Genomic DNA, 15890 nt, shown 5'->3' with positions numbered 1-15890 from the left:
TCTCACTCAGTCCTGTATAGAAGGGATGCATGTTTCAAAATATCAGTTTAATGGGAGGCTACAAACCCATTAGCTGTGTGTTGAACCAGTTCCTGTAGTTGCCTATTTGGCCTCTGAAGTGCTGCCTTTGGAGGGTTTTTGGTCCCTTATTCATTGAGTAGACTTACAGGCAGAGCATCCTGGCTAGATTTTACTGAAGACACGTGATATGCGACTCTCTATATTAAAAGGTGGACAGCAGAGCTCTGTTGGTCTGTGGCCTCGTTGCCCTGTGGTCTCTTTGCTCCCTGACCCCAGCCAGCAGTAGTTACAAATACGCCAAAAAAAGAGCCATCAGCAGAGGTGCTTTGGGACTATCATCTTGTTTTCATAATACTGAACATGTCTGTGTCCTGGGCGAGCAGGGCAATGCTCTGGTGACCTACTGTGGTCAACTCTCTTCTGCCCTGACAAAGTTCTGAAGCCTTTACCCTCAGCTTTCTGAGGCTCTGCAGTCCTGTCTTACTGTGCTGGTCTCCCCAGCCCAACAAGGATGATAAGCCCAGTAAGGAGATGGCAGGGGTTTGGCTAAGTCTGTTCCAAATGCCTCTTTCAGAGAGAAGTCACGGTAGACCGAGAAGCCTGTTCATCACCTACAGAGGGCAAGAGGCGGCAGCATGGAAGCCAAGAACGGACAAATGAAAGGAAGGAGCCACACAGCAGGGACAGTAGGGACAAAAAGGAGAAAGGGAAAAGTACTTCTGCTAAGGTAAATCCCTCCAGGCATCAGAATGATCAGAGATCTGAGGCCAGGAGGCTGGGGTAAGAGAGGTTAGAAATTAGAGAATAATTTATGGAGGATTCAAAGAGGGAGGGACAGTGAGCAAAAAACATTAAATACATGGAGTCAGTAGCAGACCAGGAACGTGGTGGTTGTCTGGCCAGATGGGCTTAAGTTCCTGAAATTTTCTTGTGACGTTAAGTCAGGGCTTCTCATACCTTCTTCATGGTAAGGGATTCAGAAACATCCAGGTAACTGACACACGCATTTCACTCACACTACTGAAAGTACCCAACTGTTGTAGCAGAGCCAAGAGAAAAATAGCAGAGATGTTTAAACATAGCAAGTCAGATAATAACAGAGATCAGGCTTTCCTCTAACCGCAATTCCTGCCCCCTCCAAACACCACAGACAGGCAGGAAGATGAGGCAGATTGTGCAGGCGGGCTGTAAAGGTGAACCGAGATAGAACGCAGATAGGAGTCTGTGACAGACATCCTGTACAATCCCTCCCAGAGTCCAGCCCCAGTCCTGGGGCAGTGCCCTTCAGTGCTGCACCCCACAAGCAAACACTGTGTGGGGCGCTGCTGGGGTGGAGTATCTGCCCAAAACGATGTTTGAGCACAAGGACTTGGAGTAGGATCTTCCACAACAGTGCTGTGACACTGACTGGGCCCAGGGAATGTCAGGAGAGTTGGCAGAAGTGATTGAGCCATGAATGCAGAAACGTTATTTCCCCCCTGCCTTTTGGTCTGGATGTGCTCTGTAGCAGGACCAGCCCTGGGCAGTTGGCACCCAAGGGGTTGTCCCTGAAGTTGGTACCAAGCCAGCTGAGCAGTCTTATCTGTTGTGGAGGATGCCTGCTTTCACGGGCACTGACCTAGGACAGACATGGTCTTGTCTGAATGAAGCGTGAAAGCATCTCCAGTAGGAATCCTCCCATCACTGTTCCAGGCTGCCTGGTTTCTGTGGATGCTCAGATGTGGCTTTCTGGCTGCTCTGTGCACTCTCTGACCCTTGTGCTGCTGATGGCCTAACACTTGCTCTTGGGTTTTTCAGAATGAGGCTGGAGAGGAGAGGTTCTTTACAGAAGATGTCTTCAAAAAGCCATTGCCTCCCTCTGTGAAAAAGGACGAGAGTGCAGGCCTGGTAAGATGTTGCATAGCGCTTGTCTTCTCCAGTCAAGTCTGAGTAGCTGATGAACTACTAAACCAGAGCATGTCCAGAGCTTCAGATCAGTTTTCTGTAAGGCGTGTAGATGTGAAGCTTCACCCTAGCCTGCTTGTTGTGCTGCTGAGTGTATGAGTGAGCATCGCAGGTTCATCCTGTTGCAGTGCTGGGTGGCTGCAGTCTCTGGTGTCTCTGTCCAGTATAAAAAAGATCCTCAGAACACCACCGAGCTGGTTGAGCCTGGCCATGCATTGTGCCACAGACACAGCAGAGAACACTGGTGTTGTCCTTTCCCCTCCCCTCCTCTCTAGTACTTGTGCTTTGTCTCACTTCTCACATCCAAGCAGGACTAACTCTTCTGGGTTTCTCTGCTCCCATGCTGGCTGTGCAGGTGGCCTTGTGCCTGTTCTCCATGTCCTTTGTGCACACACAGAGGTGTCCAAATGTGACTTGGCCATGCCCCAGCTCCCTCCCTGGTCTGAGACACAGCTGGGGCTGCTGTCAGCATCACAGTTTGGCAGAGTGACAGGGGAACAGGCTGGGACAGCACGGTGTGCTGCTGAAGCCAAGGGCGTAGCTCCAGGAGAGCTATGAATCCGCCAGGAGGGTAATGTCTCCCACCAAAACCACCACCTCATCTCTGCCAACTGCCTGGTTTCCTTGAAGGCCTGTTTAAATGGGTGCTTAGCTATTACATGCACTGAGTCCATGCTGTGGGAGTCATAACGTGTGATCTTGACTGTTTCAGAATGAGACTGTAGAGGAGAAGTTCTCCACAGAAGATGTCTTTAAAAAACCATTACCTCCCTCTGTGAAAAAGGATGAGAGTGCAGCTCCGGTAAGTCGCTCCATAGGATGGACTTTTGACTTGGATAGAAGATATGGGGGGCTCACCAGAGCCTGGCTGTGACCTTGGGTGGCAGAGATGCTGGCTTTTCATGCCAGAGGAGGGAGCACTGGAGATGGAATGGTGAAGGCAGTGCATTTTATAACTCTGAGCTTGTTTGCGGGCTTCTAGCATGGCTCTCCTCACTCAAGCAGTCCTTAGGCAGAAAAATTTTCCACTTCAAGAAGTCTTGAGGACTGAGAAAGGCCAGACCTCACTGATCTCCATTGCTGGAGGAAGTGACTGACAGCAGGTCCCTGCCAAAGAACTGCTGCTGCGGTCAGCTTCTTGTGTGGCAGTTTGGGAAAGCCTGGCACCAAAGCACAACTTGTCGAGAGAACAGAAGAGTTCTGCCCTGCAGTGTTTAAACACTGGCCAACCAGCTTCTTCCCATTCCCTGCCCATGCTGCTGGGATGGTGCTCTCTGGCTCCTGGGCTGGAACAGAGAGAGAAGTTGTGGGGAAACTGGGTGAGGAAGCAGAGCCCCGCATGGCAGGGCAGGCGTGATGCTACAAATTGTCACACTCTTCTGCCTCTTCCCTCAGCCCAAGGTGGTGAACCCTCTGATAGGACTTCTAGGAGAATATGGAGGAGACAGTGACAATGAAGAGGAGGAGGAAGAGGAGGAGCAGTCACAGGCGCAGTGGCTGCCGCCTCCCCACCCACCAGCACAACGCAAAGAGCAGGCAAGGAAGGCCAAGGCCAGCGACGAGAAGCTGACCGACTGGAACAAACTGGCCTGCTTGCTGTGCAGGAGGCAGTTTCCCAACAAGGAGGTGCTCATTAAGCACCAGCAGCTCTCCAACCTGCACAAGGTATGGGGGAGCTGGTCGCTGGGGGGCTGCGTATGTGCCACAAGCTGCCGTTGGCTCAACAGCTTTATAACGTGCAGGGAAAAATGCGATGGCTGGGTGGGAAGAGCTGAGTTTGACACAGTAGCAGGTTCCAATCAAAGCGCTGTTCAAAGCATTGTGTGAGCTGCTGGTTCCTGTCATGGGAGTGCTGTAACATCAAGGTGTGACTTTTTAAGCCGTAGGGAGATAGCTCAGGCTTGGGAAGAGCGGGTGCTGGCACACAGGAGTGTGATAGCAGTAGGAACTTAGCACTTGCCTCCCCATCTTCTGTGCTGCCTTTGAGCTCTTCTTGGAGGGCCAAACTGCAGGTTAAGATAGAACTGTTTGTCTTCCTTACTGTGGAGAGGAAGGGCTCCTGCACTGGGTGGGGGAGCAGGTAGTCTGGGCTGCAAGAGAAGCTGCTGCAGCAGGTATAGTGCAGGTGCAAGAGCATGCGGCTTTACCTGCCCTCCATATGGGCGGAGCAGATGACACTGGCTTCTGTTTTCCTCCTTCCAGCAAAACCTGGAGATACATATGAAGATCAAACGATCTGAGCAGGAACTGGCATATTTGGAGAAGAGAGAGCGTGAGGTGGGTCTGCGGCGATGGGCAGACTTCTGGTTGTGGTCCTGCACCAGGGGAGTGTTGGTCCCAGGCAGAACCTCCACTTCAGCACCTGCAGCCAGGGCATCAAGCACCTCCCAGAGAGTCTTAGACTGAACTGTGGGCACTGTCTGCATTTGGACCTGCAGATAGAACTGTGACTTCCAGGAGCAGGCCTCTCTCCTCCCAGTGGGGTCTGAGTGTGATTCTGTTGTCCTGCAAGCCAGCACTGGGCTCTAGGCTGAGTGGGACCCAGATTTCCATCTAAAATTGAAGCCGTGTATGTACCTGGGCTGCTGCTGCCTGGCCAGGACTGGGAGAGCTGTAACTGCCCGTTGTTGGGAAGGCAGCAGAGCTGTTCCCAGTGCCGTAGCTGGAAGGCTGCAACCACAGGTCTGGGTCAGCCCAACAGATGCTGTCAGGACAGCATGAATGGATTGTGCATCCTGGAAACATCCAGGGTTTGTGGGTCCCCAGCACAGATTTGCAGCCAGTTGAGGATGAGATGAGACCTGGCTGCAGAGCGGTTTCCTGTGGAGGGTTGAATCCTTCGTAGCTCCTGTACTTATTTTGTTATTTCTATTATGAAGGGGAGATATAAAGACAAAGGAAATGACCGGAGAGAGAAATTCCAGCAGATGGATTCACCAGAGAGGAAACGACTCAGATACGACCGGGATTCAGAGAGGTAACGGCTGCTCCTCGTTCGGGCTCTTTGGGGCTGCTGATGCTGGGATGGTATGTGTGCCACTGGCACGCCGAGGCCAGGGATCAGCCCGTGGGGTGGATCTGCAAGAAGAACGGCCAGACAGGCTGGGATTCCTGAGGGGAGAGCTCCCCAAAGTGTGAGCCTCTTGTGCTCCAGGACTTCTCAGAGAGGGCAGGGGAGCACCAGGGGTGTGTAGTGCAGAGGTGGAAATGAGGGTTTAGGGGACAGCAGAGACAAGCTGGATGGGTGAGACGGGGGTTTGAGTGTGCCTAGCCAGGCACAGGGTGCAAAATGCAGCTTGTTGCAGCTACCTCATCCTTAAGGCACTTGCTGTCCCCCTGTCCTGGCACCCAACCATTGACAGAAAGAACAAAGCTGTGTTTCATCTGTTCCACTGACTCAGAGGAACGCTGGGAGCTGTTTCCATCTCATTCGGAGTAGGTGGAGGAAGAAAGTGCGTGCTGCGCGGAGCTTTCGGAAGGCCTGCCTGCCGCGAGCTCACGTGTTCCAGCGGGCTGAGGAGCTGCTAGGCGTGTGTTGGGGACAAAACTGGTTGTGTGCATATTCCCTTCTGGTACAGCACCTCAGAAGGGGACCTTTACTCTGTGTCTTGCAGTTGAAAAATCTGCATTTTCTCTTCCCTCTGTTTTCCTGGAATAGCTGTGGATAAACTAAAGCAGTTTGTCTGCAGTGTCAGCAGCAGCCAGAAAGCAGAACTTGCCTGAAGGAAGCTATTTTTGTGTTGAGCAGTTTTTAAAATGGTGGGGTTTGGTTAATGGTTTTGGATGAGTAATGACCAGGTGGGAGAAAGCGTGTCTGAATCAAAATCAATGACCACAGCACTGGGAGAAAAGAAAGACCTAACAGAGCAGCAGGGATTAGACTTCACTTTCTTGATATTGCTAAAATTCAGATTAAGAAATGCAAGCACAGAACGCTCCTGGTTTGCTTGTATCGTAAATATTTTGGAGCCTGAGCTCATTTCCTGTGCACTGGTGTGTTTTTTGTGTGTGACAAGAAGTTTTGCAGTCAAAGCTGTCTGAACCCTGCACACAGAATCCACCATGTTGGATCTCTTGGGCAGTGTCCTTCTTGCAAGCAACTTGGGTGCCCCTCAGGAGAGGCTGGAATATCGGTGAAGGTGCAATTAGCAGAGCTGGAAATCCCTGGCATGTGTTTGAAGTGCTGCAAAGCTGGACAATTGATTCTGCCTCTTTTGCAGTGACTATGACCCCAGGATGGATAGTAACAACAAAGGGAACCGCATGTTTCAGTCCACGGGGTGGAAGAAGGGCTTTGGCCACAACCAGCAGGGCACAACATCCCCGATGGAGGTGAGTCTTCCCTTGCTTTCCAGATGCATCCCTGTCCTGCAGCCAGTGATGTCTCCCAGGACAGCTGGAGCAAGTTCTCGGCCAGCCCAAGAGTCGGGCTGCAAGTCTCTGCACCACTCGATGGAATAATACGTGTGTGCTGATTAACTTTGCAGACTGGGAGGGACTGCAAGCGTGTTGGCAGTGGGAAAAGGTTCAAATTTATATGGATCTGGAGGGGCTGAGAATAGAGTAACAGTGAGCAGGAGGGCGTGAGTGTCTGATCAATACCTGCCCAAAGGCGGGCTGGGGTTGAAGCAGGTCACCAGCTGAGTGCTCTGCAGCCACGTGAGCTGGGGAGAAGGTGAACCTCCTCCTGGGAGGTGCGAGCGTGGCCACAGCCACAGGGTACGTGATATTGTTTGTCTGCTCTGCGTGTGAGGCTCTTGCTGCTTTTCTGGACTGCAGAAGGGAGCACCGGGGTGTATGGTCTGATGAGGAGCAGAGTCCCTGGCAGCAAAGAGCTTCAGGAACAGGCAGGGCTGGGTAGATCCTGCCTTCTGGGACAGGCTGGTCTCAGTGGACCTTAATTTGCTGGAGAGGGTCTATCTGACAAGCGGCACAGGGCAGAGACTGCCATAGCTTGCCCAGGGGCACATGAGCAGCACCGTGCCCTTGTGGCTACCGTTGCTCGTGGTGGCTTTATTGCCTGGCTGGCTCGCTGCCACGTTGTCAGTGCTTTGCTGAGCAGCAGGCAGCTTGCAGTGCAGCTCACATTGCGACATTCAGCTTGCAGTCAAGTTTATCATTATAGGCAAATATTTGAAGCTTCGTGATGTGTGTTTGCTTGAGCCCACACACACACGAGGCAAGATTTCCTCTTCAGTGCAGACAGCAGGCACCAGCCTCAGCTGCTCCTCAGTCCTCAGGGAAGGTTTCCTGTGGCCACAGGATGGGCTTTGCCGAAGCGCCTGCTGGGGGGTCTGACCTCTGATCAGGGCTCCCTGGACCGGCTGGGGAGCTGATTGCAAAGCGCAGCCATCGTACAGTCCTACACAGGCCTCCCAGAAGGGCCCCAGAGATGTGCTTTCTTCTCACTTCCAAGTCATGCCAGACAAAGCCATGTGCCCACTTGGGCCCCGCAGGACTTTGATCTCTCGGCCTAATTGATCACATCTCTGGTATTCAGATAAGTCAGACTTAAAAGCAAGAGAAACTTCCAGCCTTGGGCCTGCTCTCCTGGGCTAACTCTAGGCAGGTATTACTGAATAATTCAGATGCTGGCTGCAAAAGCCAGTCGTTAAAAACTGGTTGAAATTCAAAGTGAGCTACCAGAGCCCATGGGAGCTCTGTTAGAGGAGAGAACAGCTGAGCTTGTGCAAACGCAGGCAAACGGCAAACAGCTCCCTGGGAGCCTGGCTCTCTTGCTGGCACTTTCCTTTACTGTTTCGATCCTCACTCGCACACACTGCCTGGCGTCTGCTGGTGCTGCCTGGTGTCTGCTGGTGCTGCCTGTTTTGGCTGCCTGCTCGTACCCCACCGTCTGCTCATGCTGATCACTGTGGTTTGGTTCTCAACAGGCATTTGCTGACTGCGGTTTTGTTGCCTGCAAAGGGCCAAGAGTTTCTCCCAAACAGCTTTTGGAGGAACACAGTGCACTTGCTGTTCGTCCTGGATCCACGCGGGAGCAGTCAGCTGTCAGCCTGGGGAAAGCTTTTTCTTTATGGGCAGTCGGCAAAGAGGATTGATCACTAACACAGGCTGTGTCTTGTTTTCAGGCAGAAAATCGGAAGAAGGGCCCTGGCCTGGGTGCCCCGGGGAAGCCCAGCAAGCGGCAGTCCAACGAGACCTACCGCGATGCTGTCAGGAGAGTCATGTTTGCCCGCTATAAGGAACTGGAGTGAATGGTAGAGAAAACCCCAAGCCTGTCTGTCTCCATCTCCGTCTCTTTCTGTCTGTGTCCTGTTCTCTTGGGGGTTTGGTCTGGGGTTTTTTGTTGTTTTTTTGGATTGCTACAGGTTTTGCTGCTAGAATTTTTTTTAATAAAACTGAAAATTTGTCAGTGCTTGTCTCATGCCTAAAATGACATGTTTTAAAAGCATGTGGTGCTTTGGAAGATTCCCATTGTGTTTTGTTCCCATTGTGAGGTCCCTGGGGCTTGTGGCCATGTCAGTGGGGCTGGGACAGGTTTGGTCACTGCCCTGCAGTGCGTTCCCTGCCCGCTCAGGGACAGATTCTCCTGGTGCCATGTACTTGTGGGTCAGGATGTGATCTGGGAGCATGGGACGGCCCCAACGCCTGGGAGGAATTCAGGAGCAGGAGCGACCTGTGTGGAATTCAACCTGGCTGTTAGCAAGGACAGCTGGGTTCAATTAATAGCAGGAGTTTAATGGCTAAAGGTGGTCTTGCTAACACTGGGTGCCAATCTGGGCTCCCCAGCCAGTGCAAGGCCCCCCTCTTTCCTTCCCACAGAGCATGGGCAGGGCTGGATCCGCTGGTGTTGGTATTGGGGCTGCTCGTGGGGACATAGATGTGCTGGTCCAGGGTGGCCGGGGCTGTGTGGTGGCCTGCAAGGGATGGTGCTTGCCAGAGGAAAAGTCATTTTGGGCGAGTGCTGCCTGTGCAGCCCCGGAAGGGGCAGAGGCAGCTCCTGGGCAGGGACGTGTCCCGGGGATGGTTTGGCCGAAGCACAGTGAACACGTGTGTGTGTGTGCGCATATGCACAGGGCAGGGACCATGGGTGACAAGGCTGAGCATGGCCTGTGCGGATAAGGCCGACACTGATGGCAGTGACTGGCGGGAGCTAGTGGGCAGGAGGTGGTGCGGAACTGCACTGGCCAGCACCCACCACTGCTCGCTGGCAGAGAGCTGGCCCCAGCATCAAACATCCCTATGGAGGGAAAACGAGAGACGTAGAAGCTGAAGACAGCAAGATGTGGAGGTGAAGGGCCACCGTGCAACACCTCACAGCTAAGGGGAGCACAAGGCCTGTCCAAGCTGCATTTCCTCGTCTCCAACACAGGCAAGCCCGGAGAGGTGCAGGGGACTCACTGGCTGGCACCCTGGTCCTTGGTGCTGCACCCAGTGATGGTGGAGGTGGGGACGAGCATTGCGGTGCTGGTGAGTACGTGGGTGTGAGGGGAGGGAACATGTGTGCCCAGGGCAAGGTGTTTGGTTTAGAAAGGGTCTGTGGCAGCCCCATGCTGGGTCTGGGGGCTCTGTGCAAACCAGCGTGAGGAGCTGCTCAAGAAACTTACTTTAGGAGAACTGTGTGGCAGTTTAGATGGAGGAAGGGTCAGTCACTCTAGAGCTTGTGCGATAAAACAAGGACACTGGGGGATCAGTGGCACAACCAGCAGCAGCTTGTCTGAGTCTGTAGATTGGGCCGGTCTGGGTGATGGGGATGCTGGTGCTTTAATGGGCATGTGCGTGATGACCCTGACTCACAGGGTTCCACTCTGTTAGAGTGGAAATAGTGAGGAATTAGCCCAAACTAGAGCCCAAGTGAGTAGCACAAAATCTCAAAGGGTAGCAACCCTTCACAGTCCTCCTAGTGATCGCCAAACGAGGGCAAAGAATTTGACAAAATGTACAGAAGGAGGCCCTGGCTGTATGGAGCTCTGCAGCCTGGGTAGCAAGATGGGGCTTTGGTCCTGGGGGGTCCTGGGATGCAAGGGAGAGGATGGAGAGGGCGATGGGCTCCTGGGGATGAGCTCCCTGGAAAGGAGCAGTGGTGGGGATGTGAGTCTGGAGGAGCAGGCTGGTGCACTCGAGTCTGGAAATGATTTGCGCACAAGGGGGAAAGAAAGGGGGCTGCAATGGGACGTGGTTTTCAGCGGCGCTGGAGGGAAATGGGGAATTTGGCGGGAGATCAGTATCTGCTGCGCAGGGTGTACCGGGCACCCACGTATGCCAAAAATGAGCACCCACAGCACGTCATTCCCAGACAGAACAGGGATCCTTCACAGCCACCAACTGCAGGAACCCGTTATCTGATCTTACTAATTTGCTAAGTGGGCACATCCATCTTAGCGAAAACTTGTTAACAACTGATGGTACATAATTAATTAGATAATAAAACAGATAAATGTTAGAGCAGCTTCCTTTGGACAGATGGACCTCACTAAATAACGTGTGTTCCTTGGCTTAGCTTTGCCTTCGCGTGCTTGCTCGCTTGTCGTTGGCGTGATGTGCATATGTGGAAGGAGGGGCAACGCGGCACTTGCCTTGTAGGCTGATTGCCAGGGCTCGAGTCAGGAACACGAGGAGCGGGAACAGACTGCAGTGAAAAGAGGGAAAAAAATCTTAAAAAATAATCTAATTGCAAGGTGCATCTGTCTCCAAGAGAGAGAAATCCTTTCTCAGTGGAGGTAGATCTACCTCCCATTATTTATGTTAATCGTCGAAACACTAAATTTCTTGGCTTCCATTATTTTGAGGATCATAGTAACTGATTATAGGAAATCAGGAATATTGCTTGTGGCTTAAGATGTTGGAACACCACCATGTTACTCACAAAGCATGAGGTTTCAAGGGGATGCGCTTTGTGTGGCTGGAAAATGCCACTCACCCCAACTGAAAAGAGTATCCCAGTACCACCAGCTTGTGGAAAATCAAGGTGACCCCTACATTTTGTATTGACTTAATTCCTCTGAATTCCTCTTCCCCAAGATCACCCAGCCTCTCTGTTTTCCCTTGAAGATGTGCATGTGTATATAAGGTACATATACACACAGGAATGTACATATACACATGGGAATGGTGTCTGCCTGTGTTGTGCACCAGCTGGGGGATATCCAGGATCAGGGAATGTGGAGGAGCACTTCAGTGGGGTTGGGATGAGGTGACTGGGACAAACAGAGTAAGGAGCTAAAAGCATTAAAAAGCAGCAGCAAGCCAGGAAACCTCATATTCTCTTAGGAAAGCAGCAGCATAGGTGTTGATGTAGAAACCCTGACTATTTGTCACTGGTGTAGTGGCTTTGATATCTTTAATATTTTTTAAAGGATGGTCACCTAAAGCCACAGCTGTATTTCAACTCCCTTTATATCTTATAATTATTTTCTTTGTATTGCAAAGCTTATTCACAACTGTCCTAGAGCTGTTGCCATGACCAGCATGTTGCCTGGTGTGCCATCCTGTGGTGATGGGCATGCCTGAAGATTGCAATTTATTTTTATTTCTTGGAAGGTACAGCCAAGACTGTTGGAACAGCTCACAAGGGAAGTCCTGTGTTGGAGCAGTTGATGGGCACGGAGAAGTTATTCACAGGAGGACTGGGGCAATTGTAACCAGTACTAAGGCTGGTGTGAATGGGAGCATGCAGGCAAGGAGGCAGGGGAAGAAAAGGCAGAACAAGGGGTTTCAAAGGCTGGTCTGTAGGAGTAGGGAGGGACACTGCCCCTGAGGCACAGCTGCTGGGCTATGCTTGGTGCAGGGATGGTTTTAGGTGCAGGAGCCCTGGGCTTCATGTTGGCTGGTTTGTGGTGACCAAAGGGAAATGAAGCCCACCATTTAGAGGGCACAGGCCAGGCACTGGTACTTGGACCCCTGCCCAAGGGGGGGCCCATCTCTGAGCCCCATCAGCCCCAAAGGTTCTTAGGCAGGCGGATGATCGCACATCTGAGGGCCTCTGGAGTAAGAGCTGCTTTCCCAATGTAAAGCAAGTAGATGCTTCTAGACATGAGGAAGAAATTTTTTTACACTGAGGGTGGTGAGACCCTGGCCCAGGTTGCCCGGAGAGGTGGTGGCTGCCCCATCCCTGGAGACATCCCAGGCCAGGCTGGACGGGGCTCTGAGCAACCTGAGCTGGGTGAAGATGTCCCTGCTCGTGGCAGGGGTGGCACTGGATGAGCTGGGAAGGTCCCTTCCAACCCAAACTGTTCTGTGATTCTAGACAGTCTTTGATTTTCAATATTTATTTATATTAATATTGATACAACAATGATTCAGGGCCTTGTAAGTGGAACATATTGCTGTAAAGAGCTGGAGTTGTGCTTCCTAAAAGGAAAAAAAAAAAACCAGCCAGATGAGATGAGGGAAGAATTTGTAAAGGGGAAGGAGAGAAAGAGACCTGTGAACACACTTCCCTCTGCAACAGCGAGCTGCTTCAGGGAGAGCAGAGGTGCAGCTGGAAGGGGGCCGGGGCTGGGCCTGCCCCGCTCAGCTCCAGCACAGCCGGGAAAGGACAGAAGCAAGTTGTCCTTCTGCAAGGTGGGCACAGGGCTTTTCTGCTGTCGGTAGAATAAAACAAGCGCTGCTTTATCTCAGCCATGTCTTTGTCCAGAGTCCATTCCAAAGAGCAGAAGTGACACGGCTTTTTGCTAACATGGTTCCTGCCCTGCTCCCCGCCGGGGACTGGCACAGCAAGGCGGACACGGGCTGCAGGCAGCAGCAGCAAATATGCACCGTGGGGATCTTCCCTCTGCAGGGTGGCACCAAGGCAGGAGCTCACAACTGCTCTTTCTGCAGACCAAGCACACTTACTCATTGCAGAGAGTATGAAGATGGCCCAGAAAGCCGGCCAAGGGGTGGGTGCAGGATGAGGTACCTGCCCTCCTGCAGAGGAAAATGTGTGTGACAAGGCTAGTGCAGAGCCTGAGACCAGAGCTGGCTGCATCTCTTTGGCCTGGCAGGCACTTTTGGGGACCCTCTCTGAAACGGTTTACACAGTTTGGCATAGAAAAATCTCACATCTCTGCAGCCCAGGTACATCCATTCCATCAGGCATCAGACCCCCTGCTTTTCCTCCAACAGAGGCAACACCTGATGCTCCACGAATTTGTTTTCTACCACTCAGCTGCAAGTGAACTAAAAACACCCAGCCCCAGGGATTTCTTGTCTAACACAACCAGTGAACAAGTGCAGCTGCTGCTGGACACCAGGGGCATTGCAGGCTTGTACAGCTACGGCTGGACTTGGCATCAAGCAACTCCTCAGCTGGCAAAGCTTTGCCAGGAGACGCCCAAAGCACAGGACATCAGCAAGCAGAACATGAGTGGGCTACAGTTCTACTGGTAAAATCTTTAGGAGCAAATACATTCCAATAAGCCACTTTTTAAATAAATCTTTCAAACAAATCCAAAGGACTTCTCTTTATCCAAAATGAAAGAGCAGAGTAATAAAAATCTGTACATGCCTCTAGTTGAATGTGGGAAGATACCCCATAAGTATCATGAACATTTTCAGTCATTCAATGTTTTAAGACAAACAGGAGTTTAATGTTCAGAGGAGGTTGTTGCTCAAATCATGCCCCCGTTTTAATGTAGATTATATATTTCTGTATTCATCCATATACAAACAAGAAAGACTATTCTGTTCTTTGTTCCTTGCACTGGGGACATTATGTTTTCAAATGTCAGCAAGTATAATCTTTGTGAAACCACACTTTCATAGACTTCCATCCAGTAGCAAATATTCAAAGGAAGATGAATGACATAAGTCACATAATGACTGGAATAGCTGAGATAAGCAGAGACACAATCCCTTGTCTAAATTCTGACTTTATTTCCTTTGCCAGCACATTTTGAAGGGGATCTGTTTTGGCCAAATTGCTGCTGGGGTGTGTGTGGGGAAGGGGTTGAATGGGATGAGGCAGCCCCAGGCTGCCCCACAGCAGCATCTCTCACCATGGGTAAAACAGCCCTAGCCCAGGGAAATAATACCATGAAAAAGCAGCTTCTTCCCTACAGAAAAGGGCAGCCAAGAGGACACAGACCTTCCACACAAACCTCCCACTACTCAAACTCCCCAGCGTGTGCTTGGGGTGCTGCTGCTGCACCACATCCCTTGCCACGTGCTCCAGCCCACCCAGGGCATGAGGTTGTCCATGGACTCACACTGCTGCCCTGCCTGGCACCCGCTGCCCTCCTCCCTCGGGGAGCTGCACATGCTGCTGGGAGGGGAATCGGTTGTGCTGGTTACTCCCAGCAGAGGAAAAAGGCAGAAGCATTTGATAGGACAAGGGATAATGGGTTTAAACTAAAATAAGTTCGATTCAGATTAGATTTAAGGAAGAAATTTTTTACACTGACGGTGGTAAAACACTGGCCCAGATTGCCCAGAGAGGTGGTGGATGCCCCATCCCTGGAGACATCCCAGGCCAGGCTGGACAGGGCTCTGAGCAGCCCGATCTAGTTGAAGATGTCCCTGCTTGTGGCAGAGGTTGGACTGGATGAGCTTGGAAGGTCCCTTCTAACCCAGACTGTTCCAGGATTCTATAGCTTCTATATTTCCAGCTGTGGAGGGGGGACCCGCAGCTTACTGTGCCAGTGCTGGCCCATCTCCAGCACCTGCCTCTTGCAGTGGGGCGCACAAGGCTGGCCCCAGCAAGCACGAGTGGATCAGCAACATGAACACCAACCCAGCTGTGCTCAGCACTGCCACCAACCCTTCTCATCCCCTCCAGGAGCACAGTTCTGCTCCATGCATGCGTTGCTCAGCCTATTTGCAGCCTGGAAGAGGCCAGTCCCGTCCCACCCAACCATTAATGTGCACCTCGCTTCCCTGTGGAGCATTCGGGTGTGTTGCAAGGAAACTGGGGAATGAGAGCATTAACTACAACCCAGGGGACTCCCATACCACACAATGGAAGGATGGGCAGGTCCAGAAACAGCAGAGAGCTGGATAACAGCTTGAAGCTCATCCCCTGGAGCCATCTGCAGTCACCACCTTACAAACACCACTGCTGTGGGTAACCCTGGTGAGCAGCTCCCATGCTACAGGATGCATACGTACTGTATGACTTCACGTTGCGCCATGTCGGGCTTGATCCGAAGGGAGGTGAGGAGTAGCTGGAGTGCCTATGCTGGGGTGGTTTGGGTTCCCATCGGATGGGAGCAGCAGGAGCAGGGTGACCCCAGCATAGGCGGTGTCCTCACCCACCGGGGTGCCACCCCACAGGACCTGAGTATGGCCAGCGCGGGGGTAGTGACAGGTGCCACCAACAAACTGGTGACAAAGCTGCCAGTAACATTGCTCCAAGGTCCATCTGGGAGCTGGGACTGCCTACATCAGCCTGAAGTCCACCCAGGAGAGCAGTCTGGACCTGCAGCACAGACTAGGAGAGGGTTCACAGCCCAGGCCTGGGCTTAAATGGAGCTTTCAGCCCAATGGGCAGCAGGTGGGTGGGTGGCTGGGTGGGTGAGGGCCCAGGTGAGGCAAATCAGTGCCCCCAGGGCCTCAACACCCTCCCTGGCCCCACTGGGATTTTGAGCAGCTCCCTTGGGTCCTCCCTGCTGCTGGGACCTAGGAGAGGGTCCAGCAGCTCTCCCGGCACAAGGCGTTTACACAGCAAAGTCCTTTTTCTCCAAAGCCCTGTTGGGGTGTGCCTGCTCCAGCATGTTAATGTGGCTCAGGGGTGCACTTCTGAAACTGATCTCCTGACTTTCCCCACTTTACCCTGCTTTGGATCGTGTCCTGAAGCAGTTCTGGAGAGCTCAGGCTTGGGAGAGCAGCAAGTGGATTCCTTTCAGATGAAACCAAATCAGATGTGCTCCAGGAATGCACCTCGTGCTCCCCAGGCACTGCTGGGTGTTCAGGCTACATACAGCATCAGCCCAGAGCTCTTCTGGAGTTTAGAAAAAACCCACAACCTTACAAATGTGTAGCACATA

At 52.2% G+C, this 15890-nt stretch overlaps 1 protein-coding gene across 1 annotated transcript in view; it reads left to right on the top strand.

Annotated features, from left to right (window-relative positions):
• The window catches only part of RBM6 (RNA binding motif protein 6), a 59528-nt gene extending 51239 nt beyond the window's left edge, over positions 1-8289 (top strand). Inside the window, exons 16-23 of the mRNA XM_065642509.1 lie at positions 596-748; positions 1819-1908; positions 2678-2767; positions 3361-3630; positions 4168-4242; positions 4845-4942; positions 6186-6297; positions 8055-8289. Coding sequence (XP_065498581.1) covers positions 596-748; positions 1819-1908; positions 2678-2767; positions 3361-3630; positions 4168-4242; positions 4845-4942; positions 6186-6297; positions 8055-8180 — 1014 coding nt within the window. The 3' untranslated portion in view covers positions 8181-8289. The remainder of the gene's footprint in view (positions 1-595; positions 749-1818; positions 1909-2677; positions 2768-3360; positions 3631-4167; positions 4243-4844; positions 4943-6185; positions 6298-8054) is intronic.
• Positions 8290-15890: the final 7601 nt, after the last annotated feature.

Source organism: Caloenas nicobarica, chromosome 11, assembly GCF_036013445.1.
Source record: "Caloenas nicobarica isolate bCalNic1 chromosome 11, bCalNic1.hap1, whole genome shotgun sequence".
NCBI lineage: Eukaryota > Metazoa > Chordata > Aves > Columbiformes > Columbidae > Caloenas > Caloenas nicobarica.
This window is presented reverse-complemented; position numbering and strand designations above follow the sequence as displayed.